This window comes from Psammomys obesus, unplaced genomic scaffold, assembly GCF_907164565.1.
Source record: "Psammomys obesus unplaced genomic scaffold, mPsaObe1.curated_primary_1811, whole genome shotgun sequence".
NCBI lineage: Eukaryota > Metazoa > Chordata > Mammalia > Rodentia > Muridae > Psammomys > Psammomys obesus.
The window spans coordinates 11,467,396-11,493,940 of record NW_026595981.1 but is presented as its reverse complement, the minus strand read 5'-3'; the positions used below and the strand labels follow the sequence as shown (position 1 = coordinate 11,493,940).

Sequence of the window (26,545 nt, the reverse complement as noted above, 5' to 3'; positions counted from 1 at the left end):
AAAGAAAGAAAGAAAGAAAGAAAGAAAGAAAGAAAGAAAGAAAGAAAGAAAGAAAGAAAAGAAAGAAAGAAAAGAAAAGAAGCAAAAGTATAATTCATTGAATTGTGGGCATAAAAAGGAAAAATTAAGATGTGGCCTCTGCACTCTGCATCACTTCAAGGAGGAAAAGAGGGCCTTGCACGAGGAGTCCGGGTGAGAGCACCAGCATCTGTCACAGAAGCAAGCTTCAGTCCTCATGTAGTCACGGCAGTTTTCCTGGAGACTGCATGTGGGCTTTTCTTTCTGAGTTCAGAAATGAAATGACATAAATTAATTGGCTTACAAAAAGCCAACAGTCACAAGGGCAGAGTAGTTCCATGGGAGAAAAAGAAATGAAGTTCAAAAACAGTTGTGGTTTCTTCACATTTTTACATGAATTTATTTTAATGTGGTAATATTTATTGTGAATCACTTGTCTAGGACAGAGTATTCCAAATATCTGAATTGGTATGCTTTCATATCTCTACCCTTGATCTTCTTTTTAAAATACATCACTAGGCCCCAAAGCCTTAGGCAGTTTTTATTGTTTTTTGTTTTCTTTTTGTTTGTTTGTGTTTTGTTTTTGTTTTTGTTTTTGTTTTTGAAACAGGGCTGCTCTCTGTAGCCTTGGCTGTTCTGGACTTACTTTGTAGACCAGGCTGGCCTCAAACCCTTAGGGATCCACTTGCCTCTGCCTCCCAGAGTGCTGGGATCACAGGTGTGTATCCCCCCCCCCCCCCCCAGCTTAGACTTTCTTGAAATGAAAGTCTAAGGAAGGCAATGAAATAAGGAAGGCAATCTCTCTGAGTTTGAGGACAGCCTGCTCTATAAAGAGAATCTAGGACAGCCAAGGCTACACAGAGAAACCCTGTCTCAAAAAACCAAACAAAAAAAGGCAAGTAATGGATTATTTTTTGAGACAGGATCTCAGTTAGCCCAGTCTGTCCTTGACTCCACTTTGTGGCTGAGAGTAAACTTGAACTCCTGATCCTCCTGCCTTACCCTACCAAATGCTACACTTATAGGCGTGTAGTACGCGCAGCTAATAATGAGTTTTTGAATGTTGAAAGCATCCATCAATAAATGTAATTATGGATTTAATATGTTTACTCATGGTATGAGCTCTTCTATGTAATTATGTTTGGTTAAGGATTTACTTAAAGCTTCTCCAGTAATCTTAAGACTTCATTCATACAGTTACCAGATGAACAGAAATCTACTAAAAGTAATTAAATTCCTAAGGATCCATGGTTTCATCCATTTCTCATGTATTAAAAACTATGTGTACAGGGTACATCTTAGTTTGCTGTCTACTCTGAGTCTGAGACTGTGCTCAGGGACTCATAGAATACCTATCTAGTCTTCTAAACAGTGCCCTACACTCATCAGGGAACCTTTAACTTGTGTCACATGGTAAATAATGATTAAAGCCGGATATCACACATTTTTAAACGTTTTAAAATTAATATTTTTCTTTGATTTACATATAGAAATCTTTTTCCCTTGACAGATTCCAAATCCCCTGTTTGACCTGGCTGGAATAACATGTGGACACTTCCTTGTACCTTTTTGGACCTTCTTTGGTGCAACCCTGATCGGAAAAGCCATCATTAAAATGCATATCCAGGTAATCATAGCTGAGTCACTGCTTAGTGACCTTGGTTCTTGCTTTTCTTACTTAGATAATAGAGCTTACTTAGATAACAAACCCTGCAAATTCAGAGGTATGTAAATTTCCTTGTTTTTCTTCTTCCCTCTTTCTTTTTGCTTTCTTTCTTTTTTTTTTTTTCATGAAACTGTCCAACTTATCAAATAAAACTAGTGTTCTCATGTAAGAAAATGCATGTAATTTTCTTGCATAGTAAAAGCTGTAGTTTCCTTACTGAGCACCACCTGAAGGAGTGTCACCCTTCATTGATTCTTACTTTCTTTCACATGCTCCACATAGCACCTCCTCTCTTGCCACCATTATCTTTACTGAAAGCCAGGCAGATGTGAGTGTGGGGAAGAGAAGGGTAGCTGAAGAGGTGAGGAAATGTGGGTTGTGTGGTTAGAGAAGTGAGAATGTTCTAGCCCCCAAAGCCACTCTTAACATACATACACACACACACAAATAGAAAGAGGCTGAGAACCTGAGTGAGGGAGAAATGGTTGTGTGTTAAACTGTGAATTCTTTCATATTTTGGGCAACTCTCCCTAATAAAAATGGACCTGAAAGGATTTGTTTTTAATCAGTGTGTCAATCCCCAGTGACTCTTCCTAACACTTCCCTGTCTCTAGTTTTTTGTTGTTGTTGTTTTTTAAGATTTATGTGTGCTTCAGGCCAGAAGACAGCACCAGATCTTATTACAGATGGTTGTGAGCCACCATGTGGTTGCTGGGAATTGAACTCAGGACCTTTGGAAGAAGAGTCAGTGTTCTTAACCTCTTGAGCCATCTCTCCAGCCCCCCCTGTCTCTAGTTCTTAAAGGGGAGAGTGAGGGGCTGGAGAAATGCTCAGCAGTTAAGAGCCTCTGCTCTTCCAGAGGACCCTGGTTCAGTTTACCGCACCCACACGGCTGCTAACAACCATGTTTAGCTCTAATTCCAGGGGATCTGACATCCTTTTCTGTCCTCTGTGGGCACTGCATGCACATGGTACACGTACATACATGCAGGCAAAACATCCATACACACATAAATAAAGCGCCAGGCTTGTTGGTGTATGCCTTTAATCCCAGCACTCACTGTGAGTTCAAGGCTAGCTTAGTCTACATAGCTAGCTGCCAGGGATACAAAGACAGACCCTGTCTCATAAACTGTGGGGAAGGGACAGGAACTTGCCTTTCAAGCTTACTGAGTCTGTCTTCTGCTCTCAAAATAATCACTTAAAACAACAGTGATATCTTTTTTTTGTTGTTTTGTTTTGTTTTTCTACACAGGGTTTTTCTGTGTAGCCTTGACTGTTCTGGACTCTTTTGTAGACCGGACAGGCCTCAAAAAGATCCTCCTGCCTCTGCCTCTTGAGTGCTGGGACTACAGACATGTGCCAATACGCCCAGCTCCAAACACCAGATTTTAATACTGCAATGTAACTTACATGCTTAAAATATATACACTATATGAAACTTTTAAGAATGAAATATTTTCTTTGTAATATTTCTCAAAGCAGTTTTTTGTTTGTTGGTTGGTTGGTGTTTTTTTCTAGGGGATAAAGAATACTGACATAACTTTTTGAGTTGTCAATATCTAGTCATTTTAATTCCTATTATAATGTGTTTGAATGTTTTATGTGCATATAATATGTGTGCACTACATTACGCCTAGTGCCTAAGGAGACTGGGAGAATCTCTCTTAGATGCTGAAAGCCAAATTGAATTCCTCTTCAAAAGTAGCAAGTGCTCTTCGCTACTGAGCCATCTCTCTAGCCCCATAATCTGTAAATTCGTCTTATTATAAATTTTTATTGCATGATTCCTTTTTATTCTTTGAAATTTTTGTACAATGTGTTTTTATTATATTCACCCCCTTGTACCACCAAAGTTTGTTTGTTTGTTTGTTTGTTTATTTATTTATTTATTAATTTTTAATCTACTTAGTCCAGTTTGTGCTGTCCATGTACTGGTAGGTAAATGGCCCATGAAGCATTTAGACCTTCATTAGAGACCACACCCATAATGAAAATTATTGTAACTTTAATGCCAAGCACCTTATCTATAGATATATATGCATAGCCTACCAGAACTTTCAGAAGAGGGGTCAAAGTTGCCATATTTTTTAATACCCTAAATAAATTTTCTTCTAAGATATACCAATTTTGCTTTGTTTTGTTTGTTTGTTTGTTTGTTTGTTTTGAGAAAGGGTTTTTTTTCTCTTTGTAGTCTGGGCTGTCCTGTAACTCAGTCTGCAGACCAGGCTGGCCTCCAACTCAGAGATCCGCCAGCCTCTGCCTCCCCAGTTCTGGGATTAAAGGTGTGCACCACCACCACCGGGCTTGAGTCATATTGTACCTCATACTTTAAAACGCTTCAGTGGAATTCTGGTATAAAAGAAGTATTCTAAGTACAGTGGTCCTACTTAGAGTGGCCAGAAGGTTTTATGTGTTGGTAAGAATGCTGACATCTGGAATTTGAACCCTGGTCAAGCTGAGTATTCTCTCCATCTTTCAACCAAGGGAAGTAAATGTTTTACTGCCTGCTGTGTATCAGGCCCAATGACTGGTATGAGGTAGTAATGCAGATTTCAGAGGGAAACAAACTTAAGACCTGGCATTCAAAACAAGTTCCGGAAGTTCAAGTTCCTTCTCTGCCTACTGTGTAGAGAGAACATAAAGAAAATCCATTTGTGCTTCTGAGGCAAGGATCTGGGTTTCTTTTCTGCCTGTGGGATGTTTACTGTGTTCCATTGTAGATAGTAGTTTGCTTTCTAAAGGCATGTCACTTGGTGTGCATCCAGATGGAGCTTGGAACAAGCCTTTCTCGTTCCTTGAGTAGGCAGTATGAGTGAGTAATATAAACATTTTGGTCAGTTCTAAAGTCCAAAGAAACACTCCCACACAGTTTTTTTGTGCCCTTCTAAAACCTATCTCATCTTGTTTGCTTTTCTTTCACTCTTTTTTTTTTCCTCAGCTTAACATTAGACAGCCTTCTAATAAGTTATTTTTATTAATGTCTTGCTGTCTGTTAATCTTCCTTGAAAGTTTTCTACCAGCACATCTACTATGTTGGATCAGAATTTTCCTGTTCACTGGGTAGATGCAACTTCCTTGCCTAGAAGATGATCCTTGGAGACCTTACATTATCTTGTTCCCAAATAATGAAGAAAATTGTCTGCGTTCATCTTGTTTACTTAACATGACTTTTTTGCCTGTCTGCATCCCCATAAAAAAGAACACATACACACACTCACAGATTTTGCGCCCCAGCGGGCAGGTTTGTTCCTTGGCTCACTGAGGTGTTCTAATGCTGATAATGGGCTCTGGCGTGTAGTAGGCACACACCAACAGTTTGGAGGCCGAGTCACTTAAGCTCCGGGCTGTTAATAAGGGCACTTAACACACACCTCTTCTTCACTCTCTCTGCCACCGTTAGTCTCCTCTGCTCGCATTCTTTCTCCTACACAAACCTTTCTCTTGTTCCTCTTTTACTTTTTGTTTTTTTGAGATAGGGCTGCTCTATAGCCTTGGCTTTCCTGGAGCTCTCTCGTAGCCAAGGCTGGCCTCAAACTTAGAGATTCTTCTGCCTCTGCTTCCTGAGTGCTGGGATTAAAGGTGTGCTCTACCACTGCCTGGCTCTCTTCTTTCTTGAATGCACATGAGTGGGAGATGTCTAGTAGTCTGTGCCTCATCTTTATCTGGTAGAATCCCCACTCAGACCTCCATCTTTGAGGACTGGGACATGGGTTTTTAAATGGCTGACACATTTTATGTCCTACCCAGCACAGTGAGTTTTTAAGCTGTTGCATATAAAAAGGAAATTTGTTTTGTTTCTCAAGCAATGAGGTTGTGCAATTATTGGGCACTGGCTGATTTTTTGCATTGTTAGGCAATGATAGTAGGGAAAACTTATGGTGTTGAAATCACTGAAAGTCACACCATTATTTCTGTTGATTAGTGAAAGATTTATGGCTCCAAATAACTGGGTTTTGGTGTGGACCTCTAAACTAGTGCTCCCCACCCCCCAAGCTTACCCTAACAGCTGTCTGGTTCCCCTGGTAATATCCTTCCAACATTTCTCTAACCCTCATGTGTTGTTCGTCCTCCTGGAGGGCTCTACTTTGGGGCTACCTGCTACTTGCCTCCAGTGAGTAGATAAAAAGAAGGCTGATGTTCTTTCTTCCCACCCTCCCCTGCGATTACACTGGCTACAGTATTTATTTAACAAACAACAACAGCACACTAAAGAGCTGTTATATGAGAGAATTATTATGCATATAAGGTAGATTAAATAGAAACTATTGAATCCCTAGTCAGTCACACAGCTAAACGTATCCTTTCCTGTACTTTCATAGTGTTGGCTTCTTTCCTCCTCCCTTCTCTTTTTTGCTTCTTTTAGTTTTTCCAGACAGGGTTTCTCTGTGCAGCCCTGGCTGTCCTGGAACTCCCGTTGTAGACCAGGCTGGCCTTGAGCTCACAGAGATTCTCCTGCCTCTGCCTCCCAAGTGCTGGGGTTAAAGGCGTGGGCCACCACTGCTTGGCTTCTTATTTTCTTTTTACTACTAGTGGGAGTTGAATGTGTATGTGTGTGTGAGAGAGAGACAGAGACAGAGAGACAAAGAGATTATGCTTCTGTACTTACCATTTGTAGAAAATGCACTTCTTCAAGCACAAGAAGTGTTCTCAGCTTTTTGTTTCCTAAAAGCCCTTCATATTGCCTTATGTTTTTCATAATAAGTACTTTATGCTCACATGTATTGAATTGAGCTAAGAATATTTGCTACCTAATAGTCCTAAAGGTTTTTTTTGTTATGTTTTGTTTTAATGTCAGGTATCGATGTCTTTAATCAATAGAGGGAGAACTTAATTCTCACCAAACTAAAAACTTGGCAAGTCTGATAAAGACCCTTCAGCCCTAAGCAGAAGGTCAGGCTTGTTCGGGTTCTGTGAACTTGATAGTGTTGATGTAAAACCTAAAAAGATAGGCTGTCTTCCTAAAATCTCTGAGATAGATTTAGGTCAGCCTCCTGTTGTTGAGTACTCCTCCTTGAGTTCTGCAGAGCCATTTGGGAACCCATGGCTTCTCCTTGTACAGAGCTCTAAGATGCACAGAGCAACTTCACCTCCACTATCCCTCCAGGCTCCGGTTTCATGACTCACGTTTTCTCTGAGACATAGTCCTGTATCCTAGGAAAAGACTGCAGCTGTGCTTAAGGAAAAGCATCTTTAAAGTATTGACTACCAGTCGAAGTAGATGGTCTCTAATTAAAAGCAAACAAACAAAAACACAACACTGTATTAATTTACAGTTAGAGACAGCACATTACCTTTTTTTAGACAGATGTACTTTAAACTTTACAGGTGTTTCTTTTAAATGACTGTTTTTTTAACTGGTTTTCTTTACAGAAAATCTTTGTCATAGTAACTTTCAGCAAGCACATCGTGGAGCAGATGGTGGCTTTTATTGGGTGAGTGATTTCTTAAACAATAATGTTGTCTTTTGAATAGAGTCAATATGTGTGGAAGAGTAAATTGGGATATAATTAACACAGCTCTGTTTTTTGAGAAAAAAAGTGTTTGCTCTCTTAGTTATTGAAAAGATATTCCTCCCCAACTGACTGGAAGAACGAAGCTAACTTTTTCCTTTCTTTGGAAACTAAACAGGTATCAGTTCACATAGTTCTTGATTTTAAAGAGCTTTGGGGTTAGATTATGTGGCCTTTCTTTGTAGGAAAGGCATACATGTGTCATTACAGTTTAATGGAGCTTTGGACCAACTACATAGTTGCATGTAAGTTAAATATAAATTTTACATAATGGTTTTGGGTTTTCAAGATAGGGTTTCTCTGTGTAGCCCTGGCTGTCCTGGAACTCCCTTTGTAGACCAGGCTAGCCTTGAACTCACAAAGAGACACCTGCCTTTGCCACCTGAATGATGGGATTAAAGGCTTGTACCACCATGCCAGGCTTACATAATGTTTTAGTATTTCTTTATAGGGGGTACAATGGAATAATATTCTCAGCATTTGTTAGGTAGGAAGCCGTTACTTCACTAAAGAAAAATTAGGCCAGTTAAAGAGCTAAACTATTCGATGTTTTTAATGTTGTTATTTTGCAGTTTTTAGAAGTAAGACCATTTGAACATACAACTCAAATGATAATGTCACAAGATTGTCAGCTTCCAGTCAACAAAACAGTGAAGACATACCTGTTTGAATTAACTTTTTCAACTAGATTATGAACAGAGCTGGGTGTTAGAAATGAAATCGAGAATTGTTGGATTTTTAGCTTGATTGCTTCATCCTTTTTGTGTTTTGTGTTTTGTTTTTTTTTTTTCAGAGAGGATTTTTCTTTCATTTAGTAATAGAGTGGTGCCATAATGGGATTGTGTTAAGTTCAAGTATATTTCGCTTGCTTTTAACGTAAATCTATTTTTTTAAGATTGATTGATTTATTACATATGAGCACTCTATTTGCATGTGTGCCTGCATGACAAAAGAAAGCATCAGGTCTCATTATAGATGATTGTGAGCCATGATGTGGTTGCTGGGTATTCAACTCAGGACCTCTGGAAGAGCAGACAGTGCTCTTAACCTCTGAGCCATCTCTCCAGCCCCATAAATCTCTTATCTTAAAGTCACTGAACAACCAGTGTCAATCAACCAAGTTTTTATTGTTTAAAATTAATTGCTACTTGGTGGGTAGTTTGTGTTGGTTTATTATTCGTCAAACCATTCACTGTATAGCATGACTCTTTTCTGTATGTTTTATTGTAAAATCGTTTTTATAATATTTTATATCTCCAATGAAATAACTAAGGAAAATACATTCTTGAGAATATACTAAATAGAACCAAGCATTGGTTTACTAATTCCTAAACTTCTGATTATTAATATGGGGTATAACTTGTGCATGAAACTGTAACCACTTTGGCCAGTGGTGGTGGTACATGCCTTTAATCTCATCTCAGCACTGGGAAGACAGAGGCAGGGGGATCTCTGTAAGTTCAAAGCCAGCCAGATCTAGTTCCCAGACAGCCAGGGCTACATAGAGAAAAAAACAAAGAAAGAAACTGTAAGCACTCTGATCTTTATGCTGCCTGAATCCATGTAAACTACATGTTTTGTATGTCACTTTCAAAGCAAAAGAAGAGAAGGTGGGTCTCCTGTACAAGCCTGTACAGCCCTTGGGGAAGCTGAGGCAGGGTATAGAATTTGAGGCCATCCTGAGCTACATTTTCCGGGGAGTGTGGAAGCTGTATATTTTTTACTCCTATTTTTGAAATATGAGGAAAATATTTATCAGTTCTTAGAGCTTATTCCACCTCCCTTGAGAAGACTGGAAGGAGAGACACAGGGTTAGCTGTCACACGTGCCCACACACTGTAGACTGGCGGTGCTTCACGTGGCGCCCACTTTCTTCGTTTCTCTTTTTCTCAGAATAAATGTGTGTAGCAGGAATAGTTTCAGCTCCTTTACACCCGCAGCACCAGCAACTGTTTCTCCAGGCTTTGGGGTTTCTAAAAGCTCGTATCACACGGCTGCCTGTCTCGTGTGCCCAGACTACTTCCAGTCCTTCAGCTCTGTCACCATGCCACTGTCAGTATCCTTTCCACAGTTTGCCTGCCATGTTACCAACAATATCCTCAGTCATTCACTCATTTATTTCCTAACACCCTCACTTGTTTTTCTTTTGTTCTTAAAATAAAACCAAAACTCCTTGAGAAGGTGTGAGGCTGCGAGTATCCTTCTGCTCAGACAATGTCACAGATGCTTGGGTCCCACCATTCATCTTTGAGCCTGCGGTTCCCTTTGCCCACCTCAGGATGTCTTAACCTTTGCACTCGTGATGTTTCAGGGCAGATAATTCTTTGTTATGAAGGACTGTCCTATGCATTGATAAGACAGCTCGTGTTCTTGTCCTCTGCACATTATATGCCCTCAGCAACTTCCAGTCTGACAGTCTCGTTATTTCAGGGGATAAAGCAACTGCTCAGCAGAATGCCATTTGGGCAGCGTGTTTGAGGCCCCAGGCTCAGTGTCTTGAAATGCAAATAACAAGTTTCTTCTGAGAGCCATGAATAGCGTAGCATAGAGGCCTCACATGTAGAATGCCCCCCATGTGTTCACCAGCTCCACAAAAGTGTGTGTTCCACGCTGGTGCCAAATGTATGGAGGATAAGTCTGACACTCCCATGGTCAAAACGCCCTGTTATATCTCAGCTTTTATCCTCAGAAAACCTTCTGTAATTTGTCAAATTCTCGCAAGCCAGGGACCTCTCTGTACCACAACATACATGGCATGTACTTACTATCTTATGTGTATGCTTCTAAGTGTATGCTTACTTGTGTGCCCTGTTTCCTCCCACCCCTGCTTATTTATCTTAATGTGCATTGGTATTTTGCCTACACGTATGTCTTTCTGTGTAAGGGCATCTGTCCTGGAACTAGAATTACAGACAGTTGTGAGCTGCCATATAGGTGCTGGGAATTGAACCTGGGTCCTCTGGAAGAGCAGCCAATGCTTTTAACCACTGAGCCATCTCTGCAGCCCCAGACTTACCTAAACTTACTTAAACTTAACCTTCACCTCATGAGTGCTGGAATGACAGGCGCGTCCCACCAGGCTCAGCTGACATGTCTTTGGGAACAAATCCAAGACTTCTTGTGTGCTGAGCCAACTCAGCTACCTCCCTAGCCCGGTGGCCATCCTTTTTCTATCAGCCCCTAGAGGTCTGATGCCCAGTGATGAGATTAAAGGCATGTTCCTCTTGCCCAGCATCTGTGAGCTTAATGTCAGAGGTTCAGTGTCGACTGACAGCCTGACTCACATAGAGCACACACTCAGCAAATGAGCACATGCTGTTCAAATAAACATCCAGCCTATAAAATCAGCAGATCGTTTGGATACTCATATTCTTCTACTTGTTTCCTTAGATTTTGGAGTTTCTAGGAAATTCTGCTATTTCTCTACAGTATGTAGAAGTTGAAGTGCCTTTACTATCCAGACAACTTAATTAAATTAGAGGACATTCTGTTTCTCAAAGTCCCCGATTCTTTTAAACTGCACTAGCATGGTTCCTCAGAGAATCCCAGTGAGGGAGCAGAGAGCTGCCTCTGGCTTAGGTACCCACATTGATGGCTCCTGACCACCTACAACTCTGGCTCCCAGGCCCCCAGTCCTCTAGCCTCCAAGAGCACATACCTACATGCAGGCACATGTACATATACATTATTAATAATTACATATAAGCCATTTTGCAGTGGTGCACATCTTTAATCCTAGCATTCTGAGAAGCAGAGTCAGGCAGATCTCTGAGTTCGAGGACAGTCAGGGCTACAGAAAATCTTGTTTCAGAAAATCAGTATATAAAAGATAAAGGGAAAGCCTGGGACTGTAGCTTCAGTATTTGTCTAGCATGCAAAGCCCTATATTCAGCCTGAAACAGGTATGGTATCACATGCCTTCTAATCCCAGCACACAAGGAGGTACAGGCAAGAAGAGTGAAAATTCAAGGTCATCTTCAATTACACAGAGGTGGAGGCCAGCCTGACTACAAGAGACTGTCTTTAAAAAAAAAAAGAAAGAAAAAGAAAGATTTTCATTCTAATACGTTCAAGAGTTACTGCCTTCGTATTTTTATTGAATCGGATAGCTAGTGTTATGTTTTCAAAGTTGTTTTCAGACATGATAGAATTCCCTGATATCTTTGTCTTCTTCCCAGAACTAGCTACAAGGGTTATCTCAGCTTCTAGATTAGCTATTAAATCATGTAAATGTGGGACAGGAGTGATGGCTTAGCGGTTAATTAAACAAACAAATCTTTAAATATATTTAAATAATGTAAGTTAATTAGATCTGGCTTCATTTTCAGATGCTAGAAGACAGCTATTTAGTGTTTTGTCAACAATAAAATTATAATCACAATCTCTAACCAAACATGGCAAGATTTGTTTTCATGCATTTTGAAACAGGACATTGTTGTTTTATTTTGTCTTTTTTGAGACAGGGTTTCTTTGTGTGTAGCCCTGGCTGTTCTGGACTCATTTTGTAGCCCTTGCTGGCCTGGCACGCACAGAGATTCTCCTGCCTCTGCCTCCGAAGTGTTTGGATCAAAGGTGTGTGCCACCACCAGGCTTGTTTTTGTCTTTTGAAACATAGCCCTGGCTGTCTTCAAACTCAGAGATAAGCCTGCCTCAGCCTCTGCCTCCACTAGAATTAAAGGCATGTACTGCCATACCTGGCTGAAATAGGAAATGTTTTTAAACATAGGTGTTGAAGATGAAAATTACCAATAGTGCTGGAGGTATAGCTCTGTGGTAGTGTTGGCCTAGCATACAGAGGATAGTTAGCACCATACAAAAATGAGTATACCACCAAACCTAGAATGATGGCATGGCTTCACATTGCTCAGGTTTGTTTGGTTCTTACTCTGTAGCTGAGGATGATCTTGAACTCTTTTCTTTTGTAACTTTCTCTGTGTATCATGGCTGCCCGGAAGTGTACACCAGGTTGGCATTGAACTCAGAGATCTGCCTGCCTGTGTTTCCTGAGTGCTAGGATCAAAGGCGTACTTCGTCAAACTGTTTGAAACTACTGTTGGATTATAGTTGCTCTATTTTCACTTATGTGTGTATATTTGGGAGTACATATCACATATGTTTGGGTGCCAGTGGAGACTGGAAGAGGTTGTCAGATTCCTTGGAGCTGGAGGTAGAGATGGTCATGAACCACCCACCCTATGTGCTGGGAACTCTCCTCTGAAAGAACAGCCATCACTCTTAACCACTGAGCTTCCTCTCTACCCCCTATGGAAAGTACAGAGTAGCCTAGCTAAATATGATACCCTAATTTAAATAGTGAACATCCCCTAATCGTAACTAGCAGATTTGTTTCTGGGACAATTCTAGAAAGTAGTTGCCAATATCTTTAGGTTTAAGGGAAAGTGTCCTTATTACCTATTTCTAAATCAATAGGTTGTCCTAGTTATACATGTAAATAATCAGGTGTACTGGATCACTTACATATTCTGAGAGATTAGGATTTAGATAACAACTTTCTAATTTATGGAATGTTTAGCAGGTAGACAGAGACAAAGTTCTATTGTTTTTAAAGATGTGTGTATGTTGTTTTGCAGTCTTTGAAGTAAATAAGAGGAAAGAGCCAAAGCAACAGGAAACTTGAGAGCTTGAAAGCATTGTTAGGTTTCTTGTGGCCTAATTATTACTATGATGACATAAAACTGATTTTTATTTTATTATAGACTTTCTTCATTGTGAGACCTACACATATTTCTTAAAGTGCAGAACCAAATGATAAAAATTGTAATTATAAAATGACATGTTCCGGAATTCTCACCAAATAGAGGCTAAGAATTCCCAGAAAATAACATTAAGCCTATGACTCGCAACAAGCCATATGCAGAACATTGGCTTGTTGTCAGCTTGCCAGGCTCTTATTGGAAGACAAAGTCCCCAGTTTTACCACACAAGAGAAGTTTCCATAGCTCAGTCATTGAACTCAAGGGCTGGGGGATGGGGTTGGCTGGAACAGGGACTTTTTACCAGATACAGAATGTTCCATGCTCTTCGTTGCTGTCTCCTATTTTTGAATTAACTTGCTATTTGACCTCAGAGTCAGGCTTGCGTGTGGCAGGAGAGATCATTGAGCAGCTAGTAATTAAGTGCTGAAATCTGAATGTTGTTTCTTATTCTTTGCTCTATGGAAAGTAGTTAAAATGAGCTATGTCAGCCTGGACCACAGGAGGATAACTCAGGTTTTAATTTTTGTTATTTTTCTATCTGGGTTTATTTGTCTATTTGGTTTTTGATGGCTTCTTCTTGCTCCTCTTGCTGTTGTTGAGAGGGTCTCACTGTGTGGCCCTGTCTGACCTAAAACTCACTTTGTGTAAAGCAGGCTGGCCTTGAACTCACAGAATTCTGCCTGGGATTAAAGGCATGGGCCACCTTGCCTGACTATCTTTTCATTATAAAATGTAAACTTGTTCATATCTCTCACTCTCTTTGACATTGACCAGTATGAAATAATTTTCTTAAAAGGTTATAGAAGTCTGGACCACAAACATTCATTTCTGTGATTTGGGAAGGATAGGGTTTAGACCCAGATGTGGTGACCCAGTTCTACACTCTGATTTTTAAAGTCACCTCCCTCTGCAGTTGATGAGAGCGTCCCCTCTCATGTCTGTAGTAATCTATGGCAACATTTCTGGGTTTCTGTCATAGATCCTGGGATGCAGCGTAGTTAGACTGTTGATATGAGATGGGTATTTTATCAGGAAGTTACTGGTGGCCTCATCAGAGCATTCCAGTGGAATGGTAAAGCTAAAACCCACTTAGGTTAGATGATGTAGAGTTGCAGGGTAAAGACAAGTCAAAGGCATTCCTGAAACATGTTAGCTACGCTATAAATACTTCTTGGATACATAAACCTATTCTTTCATTAACAGAAGGAACCACTATGTGGTTTTGATGAGGGAAGTACTAGCAAAACAAACAAACAAACAAAAAAAAAAACTAGAGAAGGCTGGGCTCTAGGACAGCCAGGACTACAAGATCTTGTCTCAAAACAGGAGAAGTTCAAATTAATAAACAGACTTGGTGACACATTCCTATGATCTCAGCATCAGGGAATCTGAGGTGGTACAGTATTGAAATTGAAGCCCATAAAAAGACCTTATCTACCTGGGTGCATTGGTGCACACCTGTAATCCCAGCACTTAGGGAGGCAGAAACAGGCAGATCACTGTGAGTTTGAGGCTAGCCTGGTCTACAAAGTGAGTCCAAGATAGCCAGGGCTACACAGACAAACCCTGTTTTGTGGGGAGAACTAGAGAAAAAATACGAAGTACAGGGCTCAGCGGTTAAGAGAACTTGCTGGTTTTCAGGCAGACCCAAGTTTTGTTTTTAGCAACCCTGTTGGGCAGAACATAACCACCTGTAACTATCTCTGAGGTATTCAGTGCTGGCCTTCTTAGGCAACTGTGAACACACACATACAAAGAGAGAGAAAGAGAAAGAAAGAGGGAGAAAGGAAGGAAGGAAGGAAGGAAGGAAGGAAGGAAGGAAGGAAGGAAGGGAGGGAGGGAGGGAGGGAGGGAAGAGAGAGAAAGAAAGAGAGAGAAAAGAGGAAGAAAGAAAGAAAGAAAAACTTTTAAGGAAAAAAATACAAATTACAACTGAGCATGGTGATATATAGCTGAAGAAAGTGGGGAGAAAGAAGAAATTAAAAGCAGACTAAAAAAATATAAAACTATAAAAATATAAAGGGTAGTTAGACATGGTGCTTCACAAACACCTTTACTCCCAATAATGTGGAGGCAGAAGCAAGCAAATCTCTGTGTTAGAGGCCAGCCTGGTTCCCATAGCAAGTTCTAGGATAGCCAAGGCAACATAAAGAGAAAATATCAATGGAGATAGATCAAACTTCTTGCCTGGAGGCTGGAGAGATGAAAGAGCACTGTCTGCTCTTTCAGAGGTCCTGAGTTCAATTCCCAGCAACCACATGGTGGCTCACAACCATCTATAATGAGATTTGGTGCCCTCTTCTGGCATGCAGGCGTGCATGCAGACAGAACATTTATACTATATAAATAAATAAATTCTTGCCTGGTAGCTCACTCCTTTAATCCTCACACTTAGGAAGCTGAAGCAGGATTACCATGATTTCCAGTCCAGCTTGATCTGCACACTTGATACATTGACTAGCCTCTCTTCTTTAAAAACCGGAATAAAGATGTATTTCCAAGGTTCGCTGAAACAGCACTGTTAAGGCAGTGTTTTGTCCCTCGGTCTTCGAAGTTGGAAATTTGTAGTGGAGAGCCAGTCTCAGTCGGCTGTTTGAATCTAGCCAGCGTGGTCAGTTTTTTACTCGTTACCTTAGACTACTTCTCAAGCTCCTTCATTCACAGAAGTCCTCACCCTGTCCTCCCTCTGCATTCTCAAGAAAGGTACTCTTGAGTAAGAACACATTTCAGAGAAGAACAACTAAGCATATGCAGGTCTCCATTCTGGTCTTTACAGGAAACCATCTCAGATACTCAGAAGCAAGCGCAGTTGCAAACCTGTGTTCTAGAGACTCACTGTGAGGCAGTAGCAAGCATTTATTTGCCTGAAGCTGTTGGGTAAAGCCTGGAAGGAAGGGGGTGGTCTCCTGTGTCATAATACCACTGGGTACACCATGCGCTCAGTTGAATACAAAAGAATTTTTAATTATTCCAGAGGGGCACAGATGCAAATGAAATTCAAGATATTTTAATCCCAAACCTGGAGGTTGAATCACAGCAAATTTTAGAAGTTGCCAGAGACTAAGTGCAAACAAGCCCATATGAGGCCCTAGATTTTTCAGTGGAGTGTGTAATCCTCACTCTGAATTTATTTATGTTGGGGCACTCTTCCAAAACTGTGATGTATAACAAAACCACAGCTCAAATCCAAAAGCAAGGAAAAAAGACAAGTCACCAATTTTTCTAACAATACCAGCTTTGTAGATCATATTCTATGTCCAATTAAATGGTAACAATAATACCACTTTCATTCCAGGTGCCCAGAATTACTAGATCTTATTTTTACTAAGTTAAAAATGCTGGGTTTCAGGGCTACACAGAGTAGCCCTGTCTCAAAAAACAAACAAATGCTGTTGGTGCCAGTCCACTCACTTATTTCTGCATTAACGAGGTAACAGTTGTTGTCTTCTTATTTTTTCCCTCTAATATCTGAGGGCAGAGCAGCTGTAAATATTAGTGAAGGCCCTATGAGATGGCCTTTGGCTTCTTCAGAAGATTTCTTGATAAATTCCCCCACCCTTTCTAAGGAGTCCACCTTAAGAGGAGAGTGTCGGTAGTCTGTCATTGTTGAATCAGGCCAGGAGTCTGAGGTCGGTTCTGAGTCACTGTGAATAGAGCTCTAGTATTGGTTGGTCCCCAGGGAAACTGGTGGTTAAATTCTGTGAGAATCTTTATCAGACAGGAAATGACAACTCATTAAAATACTAACCGTTAAGCCTGTTTAGATCATTCACTGTCTGGGGGTGGGAGGGAAAATTTAACCCTACAGCATTTGACTAGAGTGTGCATATTTCTAAAAGCCGAATTATTTACAAGTCCCTTCCCAAGAAAAAGAATTATCGTCTCTTATTTTTTATAGAAGACAGGTGTGAAAATGGTGGAGAGTTCAGAATACATATTTTTGTTAGGTACATGATTTCAACAAATAGAGTTGACTGTGTTCTAAAACTATTTTAAAAATCAGATATCTTACTTACAAACTGATGAGGTATGTTATCGGAGAGTGTTTATTTGTTGGTTAATCTTTGTCTGTCTGCTTTCTCTGAGGTAGCAGCTCACAGTGTTGTCCAGGCTGTGGCCCATCGTGGGCTCAGACGTGCAGCATTTCTCCTGCTGCATGGTCCTAGGTGCTGCAGTTACAGGTGGAGGCCGCTTCGTGCAGCCGCATTTCTTTTCTTTCCTTTTTCTTTAAACAGTAATTACTGTTTGCCAAGAAGTCTGTGTTCTGTCTGTGCGAACATACACTTAGGTATAAAGCCATGGGCAACAGCCAAACACGTGAAATCAGTTTTGACTTGTGAACTTTAGAGTTAAGAGTTCAGGATTTATATTTGTTGTTGTTTAGTTTTGTGTCCCCTCCCCCTTCTAAAATTCAGTCACAAGAAACAAAATATCAAGTGCCACCTACCACTCACAAAATAAATTTATTATTCATTCCTTTGTTAGTTTGTTTTTCAGGGCAGGGTTTTCTGTGTAGCCTTGGCTGTCCTGGACCAGGCTGGCCTTGAACTGTCCTTGAACTCACAAAGATCTACCTGCCTCTCTCTGCTCCTAAGTCACCCACAGAGCTTTTTTCTCCCTATTGTTTTAAGTGGACAACAAGGGGAAAAGTAAATGAAACCACCTTTTTTCTTCCAATGCTTTCTTGTTGAGAGCAAATAGCTATTTCTAAAGCTAGTATAAGTACATTTTAGTCTAACAGGATGCTACAAAAGAGTCAAGTGCTAAAACATAGTTGTTTGTGTTTGTTCTTCAACCTTCTGTTCTTCTGTATCACAAAACTAGTTCCCTGAGCTTACTCAGTACTGATGGCAGGAGGAGGACTTCACTCTTCAGTGTTGAGATAAGCTCTCAGCTGTGTGCACAAGGTAGCTCTCAACTTAATGCTCTCAGAAGGACGACTGAACTGTATGTAATGTGAGTGTGCACACACACACACACACACACACACACACACACACACACGCCTTCAAGCACGTTGTTCCTAATGTGTCAGAGCAGACTTCTGCCTCTGGTCTACTACTAAGATGTGTGTTAATGGGAACCACTGTGGCTGAGGGTGGTAGGATGCTTTCCAGCAGTGTGAAGCTCTGAGTTCGTTCTTCCCCGGCAGGGTATGACGGCGCAGGTCTGTAATCCCAGCAGTCTGGGTGTAGAGGCAGGGAGAGCATGAGTTCTTGGCAAGTCTGGGTTGTATAACAAGTTCCAGCCCAGCCAGTGCTGATTGAGTCCCTGTCTGGGAAAAATGGTGGGGAGTGGGCAGTAGAAAGATGGCTCAGTGGTTAAAAGCACTTGTTGTAATCGCTTTTTTTTTTTTTTTTTTTTTTTCATTCAAAACCTCTGGTGTAAGAATATTTTGTGGGAGCTCAGCTCAGCAGGTCAAGATCCTAACCCCTGAGTTAGGCTCGTAGGACCCACATGTAGAAGGAAAAACAGTTGTCCTCTGCTGGGCACGGTGGCACACACCTGTTTCATCTCAGCATCCAGAAGGCAGAAAAGCAGGCAGGTCTCTTGAGTTCCAGGCCATCCAGGGCTACTTAGTGAAACTCTGTCTTAACGAAGGAGGGGAAAAGGACAGGTGAACCTGCTAAGGAGCCCTGTTGGTTGTGCATAGGGTTCGGTTCCCAACCTCTATGCACAACCATCAGTAACCCCAGTTCCAGGGGATCCAACACTCCCTTCTGGTCTCCTTAGGCACTGCACACACATGCAGATGTTCATCTACATTAAATAAATAAGTAGCAACAGTTATTTTCTGACTTGCACTGCTGCGTACACATGCACAGTGGATAAATAAATGTAATAAAATTTAAGCTTTTTGTCACACTGGTGGTACATGTCTATTATCCCATCCCTCAGAAGGTAGAACTATGCAGGAGAGTGGTAGATTTGGAGTCATCCTGGGCTACATAGAAAGACCCTATCTCCAAAACAAAATAACAGCAAACCACACACAGAAGGGAGCAGTAACACAAACTTGTAGTTTCTCCCTGGAGGCCTGATCTTTGTGCAGACTCAGTTCAGCACGAAATGCTGTGGACTATATCTTCAAAGGGAGGGAGCTTAACAGGCTGCAGCAAATAATTGGCTTTAAAATTGTACCTAGATTTCATAATTGGTTTTAAAACCATACCCAGATTTCAAATGTGTTGTTCTTTATTTATTCGCATCATTTATTTGCTCATACTAGTTTGGGTTACAATATTTAAAATATATTTAAATTTGCATCCTTTTCCTCATATTTAATGGGAATTTGCATGGAGAATTACTCTCTCACACCACCACAGCTCTCTGAAGCATAAAATTCTGAGCACCTCATTAAATTCATCTTAACATTAGTCACAAAATAACTCCTTTAAAATCTGCAAAGTGGTCAACTGTAAAGGACTTAAGATGAATGGCAAATGTTTGTCTCTTCAAACTGTTCTGAAGGGATTCTGGAATGGTTCTGTTCTTTCCCTCACTATCTGGGGAAAGAACAGAAGAAACTTAGAATCTTTCCAGCGTGTGCAGTCTGTGCTCCCGTCTTCCTAGGTCCTAATTCTTGGTGGTTTGAGATGATGGTGTGAAGAGCTGGCGTAGAGGCTGAGTGAACGTGGCCTATGAAGAGGGGTGCCCACACAGCTCTTGTGGTGTATCTGTCCACTCATTTTGCTGGAATTGTTTTGATATCTAGATAATTTATTTCTAGTGTAAACTACTAAGGAAATGCTTTTTTTTTTTTTTTTTCTTTAAAAAGAAAAAGTTCTGGTTTTGTTCGTTTGCAATTTGAATCATTACTGGTGAACAGTACCACCACTGTGGTCTGCCTGCTTAGCATAAGGCCACTTAAAAATCACTGGGGTGTGGGCACGGTGCTCGCACCTGTGACCTAGCGCTCGGGACAGATTGTCTGTGCAGGCTGTAAGTGGCCATCGCCGCCCATCATCCCTCGGTCATCTCTCCTTCCTCCCTCCGGTTCTTTTAGCAGATTTGGAATACGTACTATCTTCTGTTTGGTTTCTAAGTCAAGGTCTCTGTGTAGCTCTGGCTGCCCCGGAACTCAACTCCGTAGACCAGGCTAGCCTCTTAACCCACAGAGATCCCCTGCCTCTGCCTCCTGGGCTAACATGCCCAGGTTCACTTGGTTTGGAGGTGCTCTCTTTTTATAGCATGGACACAATGTAGGGACTCCTTTGAAGAAAATAGCCAGCAGTTGGGAAGTTGTTTCTGTCTGGCAAATACAATATTTAAAAAAAAAAGTTGTGGGGTTTTTTTTTATCCTGCTTTTGTAGGCAGCAACTTAATTGTTTCGGGAGCAAAAAAAGATAGGGTTCACTGGAGTCAGTGCACTTGGCAAAACAGCACGGGGCACTGCACACAGGAGCCTTCCATACTCTGTCCCTAGAAAAAAGTACAGGCTTAAATAAGACAGATGAGAAAGTAAAGGGCCCAGGAAGTAAGAATGTTTACTTTTCAAAGTTGCTCCACAGTGCCATTTTAAAAGCCTGTTAGCTATCAAAAGAAAAAGAAAAAGCGGGAGCCTGCTAGCTTCAGTGGCCAGACCGGTTTTCCAGCCCTGGCTCCACAAGCTCTGGGGAGCGGGGTTGGTCCTGAGCCTTATCAGAGGTAGCTATCCACAAGTCTTGGAACAAACTGTTCAGTAATGTACCCGAGTTTCTGTGCAAACATCCATCAGAAAGCACGAAATGATTCAAGGTCCGTAGTTCCTTCTTTGTTCCTTTGTTAATCACTGACTTCTGGCTAGGGGGAGGTGCCTCCCGAATGTGCTAATGCATTCTTTTTGGATAAGGATGACGCAGGGGTTGTCCTAATAAGGATTTAGATTGAGAAAGCACCTCCCACCCCCACCCCCACCTCCAGGAAGATGGGACAGTCAGAGAGGGAGGGCAGTTTCTTTTTTAACTACAGATGACACAAGCATAAGTCATTTCCTTATTAATCGGTTTAAACCAGTTCTTACAGGAACTAGTGGTGATAAATGTGGGACTTCTCAGAAGTCATTCATTTTATTCTTTGTGCCACACCAGTGTGCAGTCTTAGCTGCGCTGGCTTCACTGTCCTGTGATAGCAGAGGCTCTGGGCTCACACTCCACTTCCTTCCAAATACACTAACGCTGGAGATGTCTCCACCAGGGATTTTTATCCACTAACCAGGCTTCACAGGACTGCCCCAGCTCTGATTGTTGTATTTTGTTCTTTTTATGCAGTCCCTGTGGTTTTTTGTTTTGTTTTGTTTTGTTTTTTAAGTCTGAGGGGTAAGTGGATTTTCTTTAACATTTCTCTTGCTTGTCTTCCCTTGGGCTTTGGTGCCTGCCTCCAGTGCTGTCCCCGGCATAGGTCCGTCTCTGCAGAAGCCTTTTCAGGAATACCTGGAGGCACAGCGGCAAAAGCTTCACCACAGGAGCGAAGCAGGCACATCACAGGTGAGGATCCCTCTGGCTTCGTCCCCAGGCAGCTTCAGGCTCAAATTAGATTTACTGCTCACTGCTCTCCCAATTTCTAGATGGAGTGGGTGAGGTTGTTTACCAATCTCTTAGCAGAAGTTGAGGCACCAAGGATTCTTCACTGGGGAATTTGTCTTTGTCTATCAGGTGTTGTTGTTGTTGTTTGTTTTGTTTGTTTTCAGAAACAAGGATAGTGTAACAAAAGACAATTAAAACATGGCCTTCCAGATTGGGTTAAAAAGTTAAAATGTACATCCATCACAAAGTATTGGGTAACATTAATGTCCTTGTTCTTTTCTGCTGTGGGAAAGCAACTGTTTGCTTTCTTCTTTATTCCTTTTTAAATAAAGCAAGGCTCCTGCCACAGCTGAACTTTTAACTTAATAAAACCAAGCCTGGTCGATTTGTCAGCAGATCAGAGGCAAAGAGGAAAGAACCAGCAGGGATGAGTGAGTGAGTGAGTGAGTGAGTGAGTGAGTGAGTGAGCGAGCAGCAACCTGAACCAAGAAGCTCAGAGAAAAGCAGTTGTTCTTCATTGGCTAAAGCCTCTAAAGCCTCTTACATATTTCGCTGCTGTTCTACAAGCAGCTCTAACACTAAAGCAAAGTTTAAATGTTCTTCCCTTCCAAGCAGGATCTGCAAGGCAGCTGTAGAGAGCAGACCGTAGCCCACATTAGGCACACTATAAGGAAGGCCTGCCTCCCACCTCTGTAAACTCTCCAAGCTGGCATCAGCTATGCAGCCAGCAGCATGAGCTCTGCTGGCTTGGCCTGAATGTAGATCTCGGGATACCTGGAGACAAGTTTTTAATTGTTTGGGTTTTATAGGCAAGCCTCAAGTTCTCATCATTTCCCTTGAAGTGTTGTAAATAATCTCCTTACTGTTGAACAAAGGAAAGCCTTTTTTGTGAATTGTTCTTTCTTTCCTGCAGGGAGAAAACTGGTTGTCCTGGATGTTTGAGAAGCTGGTGGTTGTAATGGTGTGTTACTTTATCCTGTCTATCATTAACTCCATGGCACAAAGTTATGCTAAACGGATCCAGCAGCGCTTGAACTCAGAGGAGAAAACTAAATAAGCAGAGAAAGTTTTTATCTGCAAAAATTAGCGTGGTGGGGTCCTGCCTTACATGAGGAGGGCTCTAACCAGGATGGAAGATCCCCGTTTCCAACCTGTATTGATTTTTAAAATGTTCTTCCTGAAAGCAGTTTAGTCCATATTTTACACTGACACACTTTTCCTTTATGTGTTAAGGTAAGGTCTCCACCCTCAGTTCAATCCACGTTGTATTTCGTTAGGGTGGGTGTGATGTTCTGCTGTGAACTAAACAAAAACTGGCCTTCTGATACTTTCACAGGGACACAGGGTCCATGGAGAACCCTGGCCACACAGAATGCTCTAAAGTATGCTCTAAATATGTCAGGCTTTTTAGGCTTGTCACAAATGATTGTTTTTTCTAAGTCATCAAATGTATATAAGTTACATATATATTGGATAGCAGTCTTGCATGTCTATCATGGAACAATTTAATATGCCTTCCTTTCCCACCCTCCAAAAGGCCATTTTATGATGCATTGCACACCCTCTGGGGAAATTGATCTTTAAATTTTGAGACAGTATAAGGAAAATCTGGTTGGTGTCTCACAAATGAGTACACCATTTTTTATTCTGTATATTTAGAATGAAGTCATGAAAAACTTTATAAAGACATCTTTGATCATTCCGAAATCGTGTCCGTTTTCTTTAGTGGTATGGATTTTTGCTTCTTGTTCACTTCTACCAAGTGAATGGCAGCCTTGTCAAATATACTTACAATCGAAATTGCCTAGGGTATTATTTATTGCCTGAAAGAGCCACCAGAAAGCTGTCTTGTTATGCTGGACCTGGAGAGCTAAGTGGACCTGTGAGCTTTGCCTAGAGTGGGAACCTCTTGCTTTATGAAAACAAGAAGTGGTGATATATAAATCAAAGGACACTAGCAAGAAACACTTTTTCATGTTCATGTTAGTTTTAGCTGTTTGTACCCTGGCTTTAACAGATGGAAGTTTACTTCTCTGTGTGTTTCTGTGTTTTATTCTTAATGTGATTTTCCTTTGACTTTTTTTCTGATTGACCCTGTCCATTTTGTTTTGCTTGGTAGGAAAATAAACGGCTTTTTTTTTTCCCCTAGAGTTGGCGTTAAGCCTTGGCAAGCCAGAGATGTTTGCTTTGCTTTAAATCCCGCCTGAGCACCTCTTGCTTGCCAGCCGTCGTGACATCTGCATGGCTGTACCACCTTGTCGGGTAGCTTATCAGACTGATGTTGACTGTTGAATGTCATGGCAACAGCAGTCGATGGGCTGTCTGACATTTTGGTATCTTTCATCTGACCATCCATATCAAATGTTTTCATTCAGACATTACCCAGCATCATGTTTACAGTCAAATTTTGTAGTCCTACGTCTCATGACACTTGAAGCCTTTATGCCACACTACTGTAGCAGCATCAAGAGGAAACTTGGTAGGACATTGAGGTAGTAGTCACAATCATAACTAATAAATCAAATGAAAAGTCACCTGCCTCCTGGATTTCGGAAAGGTTGTACAATGCTTGTTTGGCTGATTGGTTTATATTTTTTTCTCTTTGGGGGCTAACCGTGTGTTACCTGACTGTACTGTAAAAAGCAATACCCAAATTAAGCGATGGAACTTCCTTTTGTTTAGCTGTTTGTCTCTTTATTTTGAGATACGGTATTACCATGTGGACTAGGCTAGTCTTGGGCTCACGGGGTCCGTACCTGTGCCTCCTGAGTGCTGGGGTTAACTTTATGCACCATCACTCGGCTTAGACCAGTGTAATGCGTGTGCTCTCAGCTAGCTAACGTTACAATTCCATTCTAGTTTCCATTTGTTTCACCTCCTTTCTTCACCTATTTTATTTTGTGTTTACTTGAAGAAAGAAGAGATTAAGTGTGAATTATATTAAATTTTTGGGAATTATTTATAAACTTGCTTCAGGGAAGAATATTTGAAAAAGAAAAACTGTTTCCTAAGCTAAAAGTTTAGGAGACTAGTTAAGTCCCGTCTCGAATTCCAGGGGAAGCACTGTGATGAGCCTTTTGTGTGGTGTTGCCTGCCTCCATGAGCCACTCACACAGGTACTGCCACTTCATTCCCGCCAGGGGGGCCCAGAACACTTGCAAATGGATGGTTTAATATTCCTGAAACGTGAGAGGGCTTGGGCATTGCAAATTCATCCCTGCCAATCCCAGCTAAATGCCCCATCAGCAGCTTATACACTCAAGCCTTGTCATGAGAGGGAGCCAGGTCTGCTTTCCATGGCTTCCTGAAATCTCATATATGCTTAGTCTGGACTGTGGGGCTCTGAAGAAGGCTATTTTCTTTTATTTGGATAATGAATACCTAGTCCAGTGGTTCTCAATCTGTGGGTCATGGCCCCTTTTGCAAACCTCTGTCCCCAAAAATATTTACATTACAATTTCTAACAGTAGCAAAATTGCAGTTATGAAGTAGCAATGAAAATAACTTTATAGTTGGGGATCATCACATGAGGGTCACAGCATTAGGAAGATTGAGAACCTCTGGCCTAGTCCCATGCTCCAGACAATCTAGAAAAGGTTAAGAGAGCAAATGGCCTTTTTGTGCCTACTTGGTACAGAAGTGCATCCTGAGGGGAGTGCCCCCACCCTCACCATGCCTCCAGCATGCTCTGCTGTCTGCAGCATGAGAGCAGCACAAGATTCCTGTTCACAAGTCATTCAGCTGTCACACACCAAATACAAGTGCTGTATTAAGCTAAGGTTACCAGCAGTAAAGGTTCCTAAACTCCAGTTTTTGTTTTGTTCTTTTGCTTGTCTGTTTAAGACAGCATAGCCCTGGCTGTCCTGGAACTCCCTACATAGACCACCAGCCTGGCCTCAACTCAGACTTCACCTGCTCAGCCTCCCAAGTGCTGGGACTAAAGGCGTGCACCACCACACTTGGCCTTAACTCCAGGTTTTTAGACGAATATGTACTTTCCCATCAAAAAGACTATATTATTTTTAATTACATGTTTCGTGTGTGGGTATGTGCACATGCATTAGGGGGTCAGAAGAGGGCATTAGTGCCCTGGGTTTGGGAGCCATCCATGTGAGTGAACCCAGGGCCTCGACATGAGCAGTCTTTGCTCTCATCTCCTGAGTCATCTTTCCGCCCCTTGTCTTCAGTTTTTAAATCATAAAAAATTAGCTTATACACATGCAGAAATCTCACAGGGTATTCACTCCACCAGAAATTTGCTTGCAGGTTTTCTGGCTTAAACCCAGGCTTCTAGCCCTGTTGAGTACCGAGCCACATCCCTGTTTTCACAGCTCTCTTGGAGCCCATCCCATCTTGAATAGATTTTTGTAGTAAGTGAAAAGGACTATTTGACCAAACATTTTTAATTTTGTTTTGAGAGGTATTGTGTTTGGGAAGTTATATGTGTGTCTTCCTCACAGTGCTGGAGCTTGAGCCCTGGGCCCTGGCATGCTGTATACATGGCACAACTAAACTACAGTCCAGTCAGAATGTTTTTGTTTGTTTGTTTGTTTGTTTGTTTTGGTTTTGGTTTTTCGAGACAGAGTTTCTCTGTGTAGCCCTGGCTTTTTTGGAACTTACTCTGTAGACCTGGCTGGCTTCAAACTCATGAGATCCACCTGCCTCTAACCACCTGCACTCAGTCCCTTGGACCCACATGGTGAAGGAGAGACTCAACTCTTGCAAATTGTTCTTGGATCTCCACACACATTAGCTCACACATGGAGCCACACACATACTCATTAAATAAATGTAAAAAAAGAGTTTGAAAAGCGAAAACAACAGCTTTTAGAACCTTAGAATAAACCAAATCCAGATATCTAGTATAGATTACTACGTAAATGTGCTTAAAACCCCTTAAAAAAAAAATATTTGGGGGGGTGTGGTGGTGCATGCCTTTAATCCCAGCACTCAGGGAGGCAGAGGCAGGCTGATGAATGTGAGTTCCAGGCCAGCCAGGTCTACAAAGTAAATCCCAGGACAGCCAAGGGTACACTGAGAAACCCTGTTTTGAAAAAAAAAAAAAAAAAAGAAAAAGGAAAGAAAGAAATTTGGTGGCATGATGCCTACTTTTTTTTTTTTTTTTTT

At 41.4% G+C, this 26,545-nt stretch overlaps 1 protein-coding gene across 2 annotated transcripts in view; it reads left to right on the top strand.

The window, feature by feature from the left end:
* The window catches only part of Vmp1 (vacuole membrane protein 1), a 93,587-nt gene extending 70,462 nt beyond the window's left edge, over nucleotides 1-23,125 (top strand). For both annotated transcript variants that reach the window (XM_055620406.1, XM_055620405.1), the window contains exons 9-12: nucleotides 1,529-1,645; nucleotides 7,058-7,119; nucleotides 21,277-21,379; nucleotides 22,332-23,125. In XM_055620406.1, the coding sequence (XP_055476381.1) occupies nucleotides 1,529-1,645; nucleotides 7,058-7,119; nucleotides 21,277-21,379; nucleotides 22,332-22,475 (426 nt within the window). In that variant the 3' untranslated portion in view covers nucleotides 22,476-23,125. The remainder of the gene's footprint in view (nucleotides 1-1,528; nucleotides 1,646-7,057; nucleotides 7,120-21,276; nucleotides 21,380-22,331) is intronic.
* The last annotated feature ends 3,420 nt before the right edge of the window (nucleotides 23,126-26,545 follow it).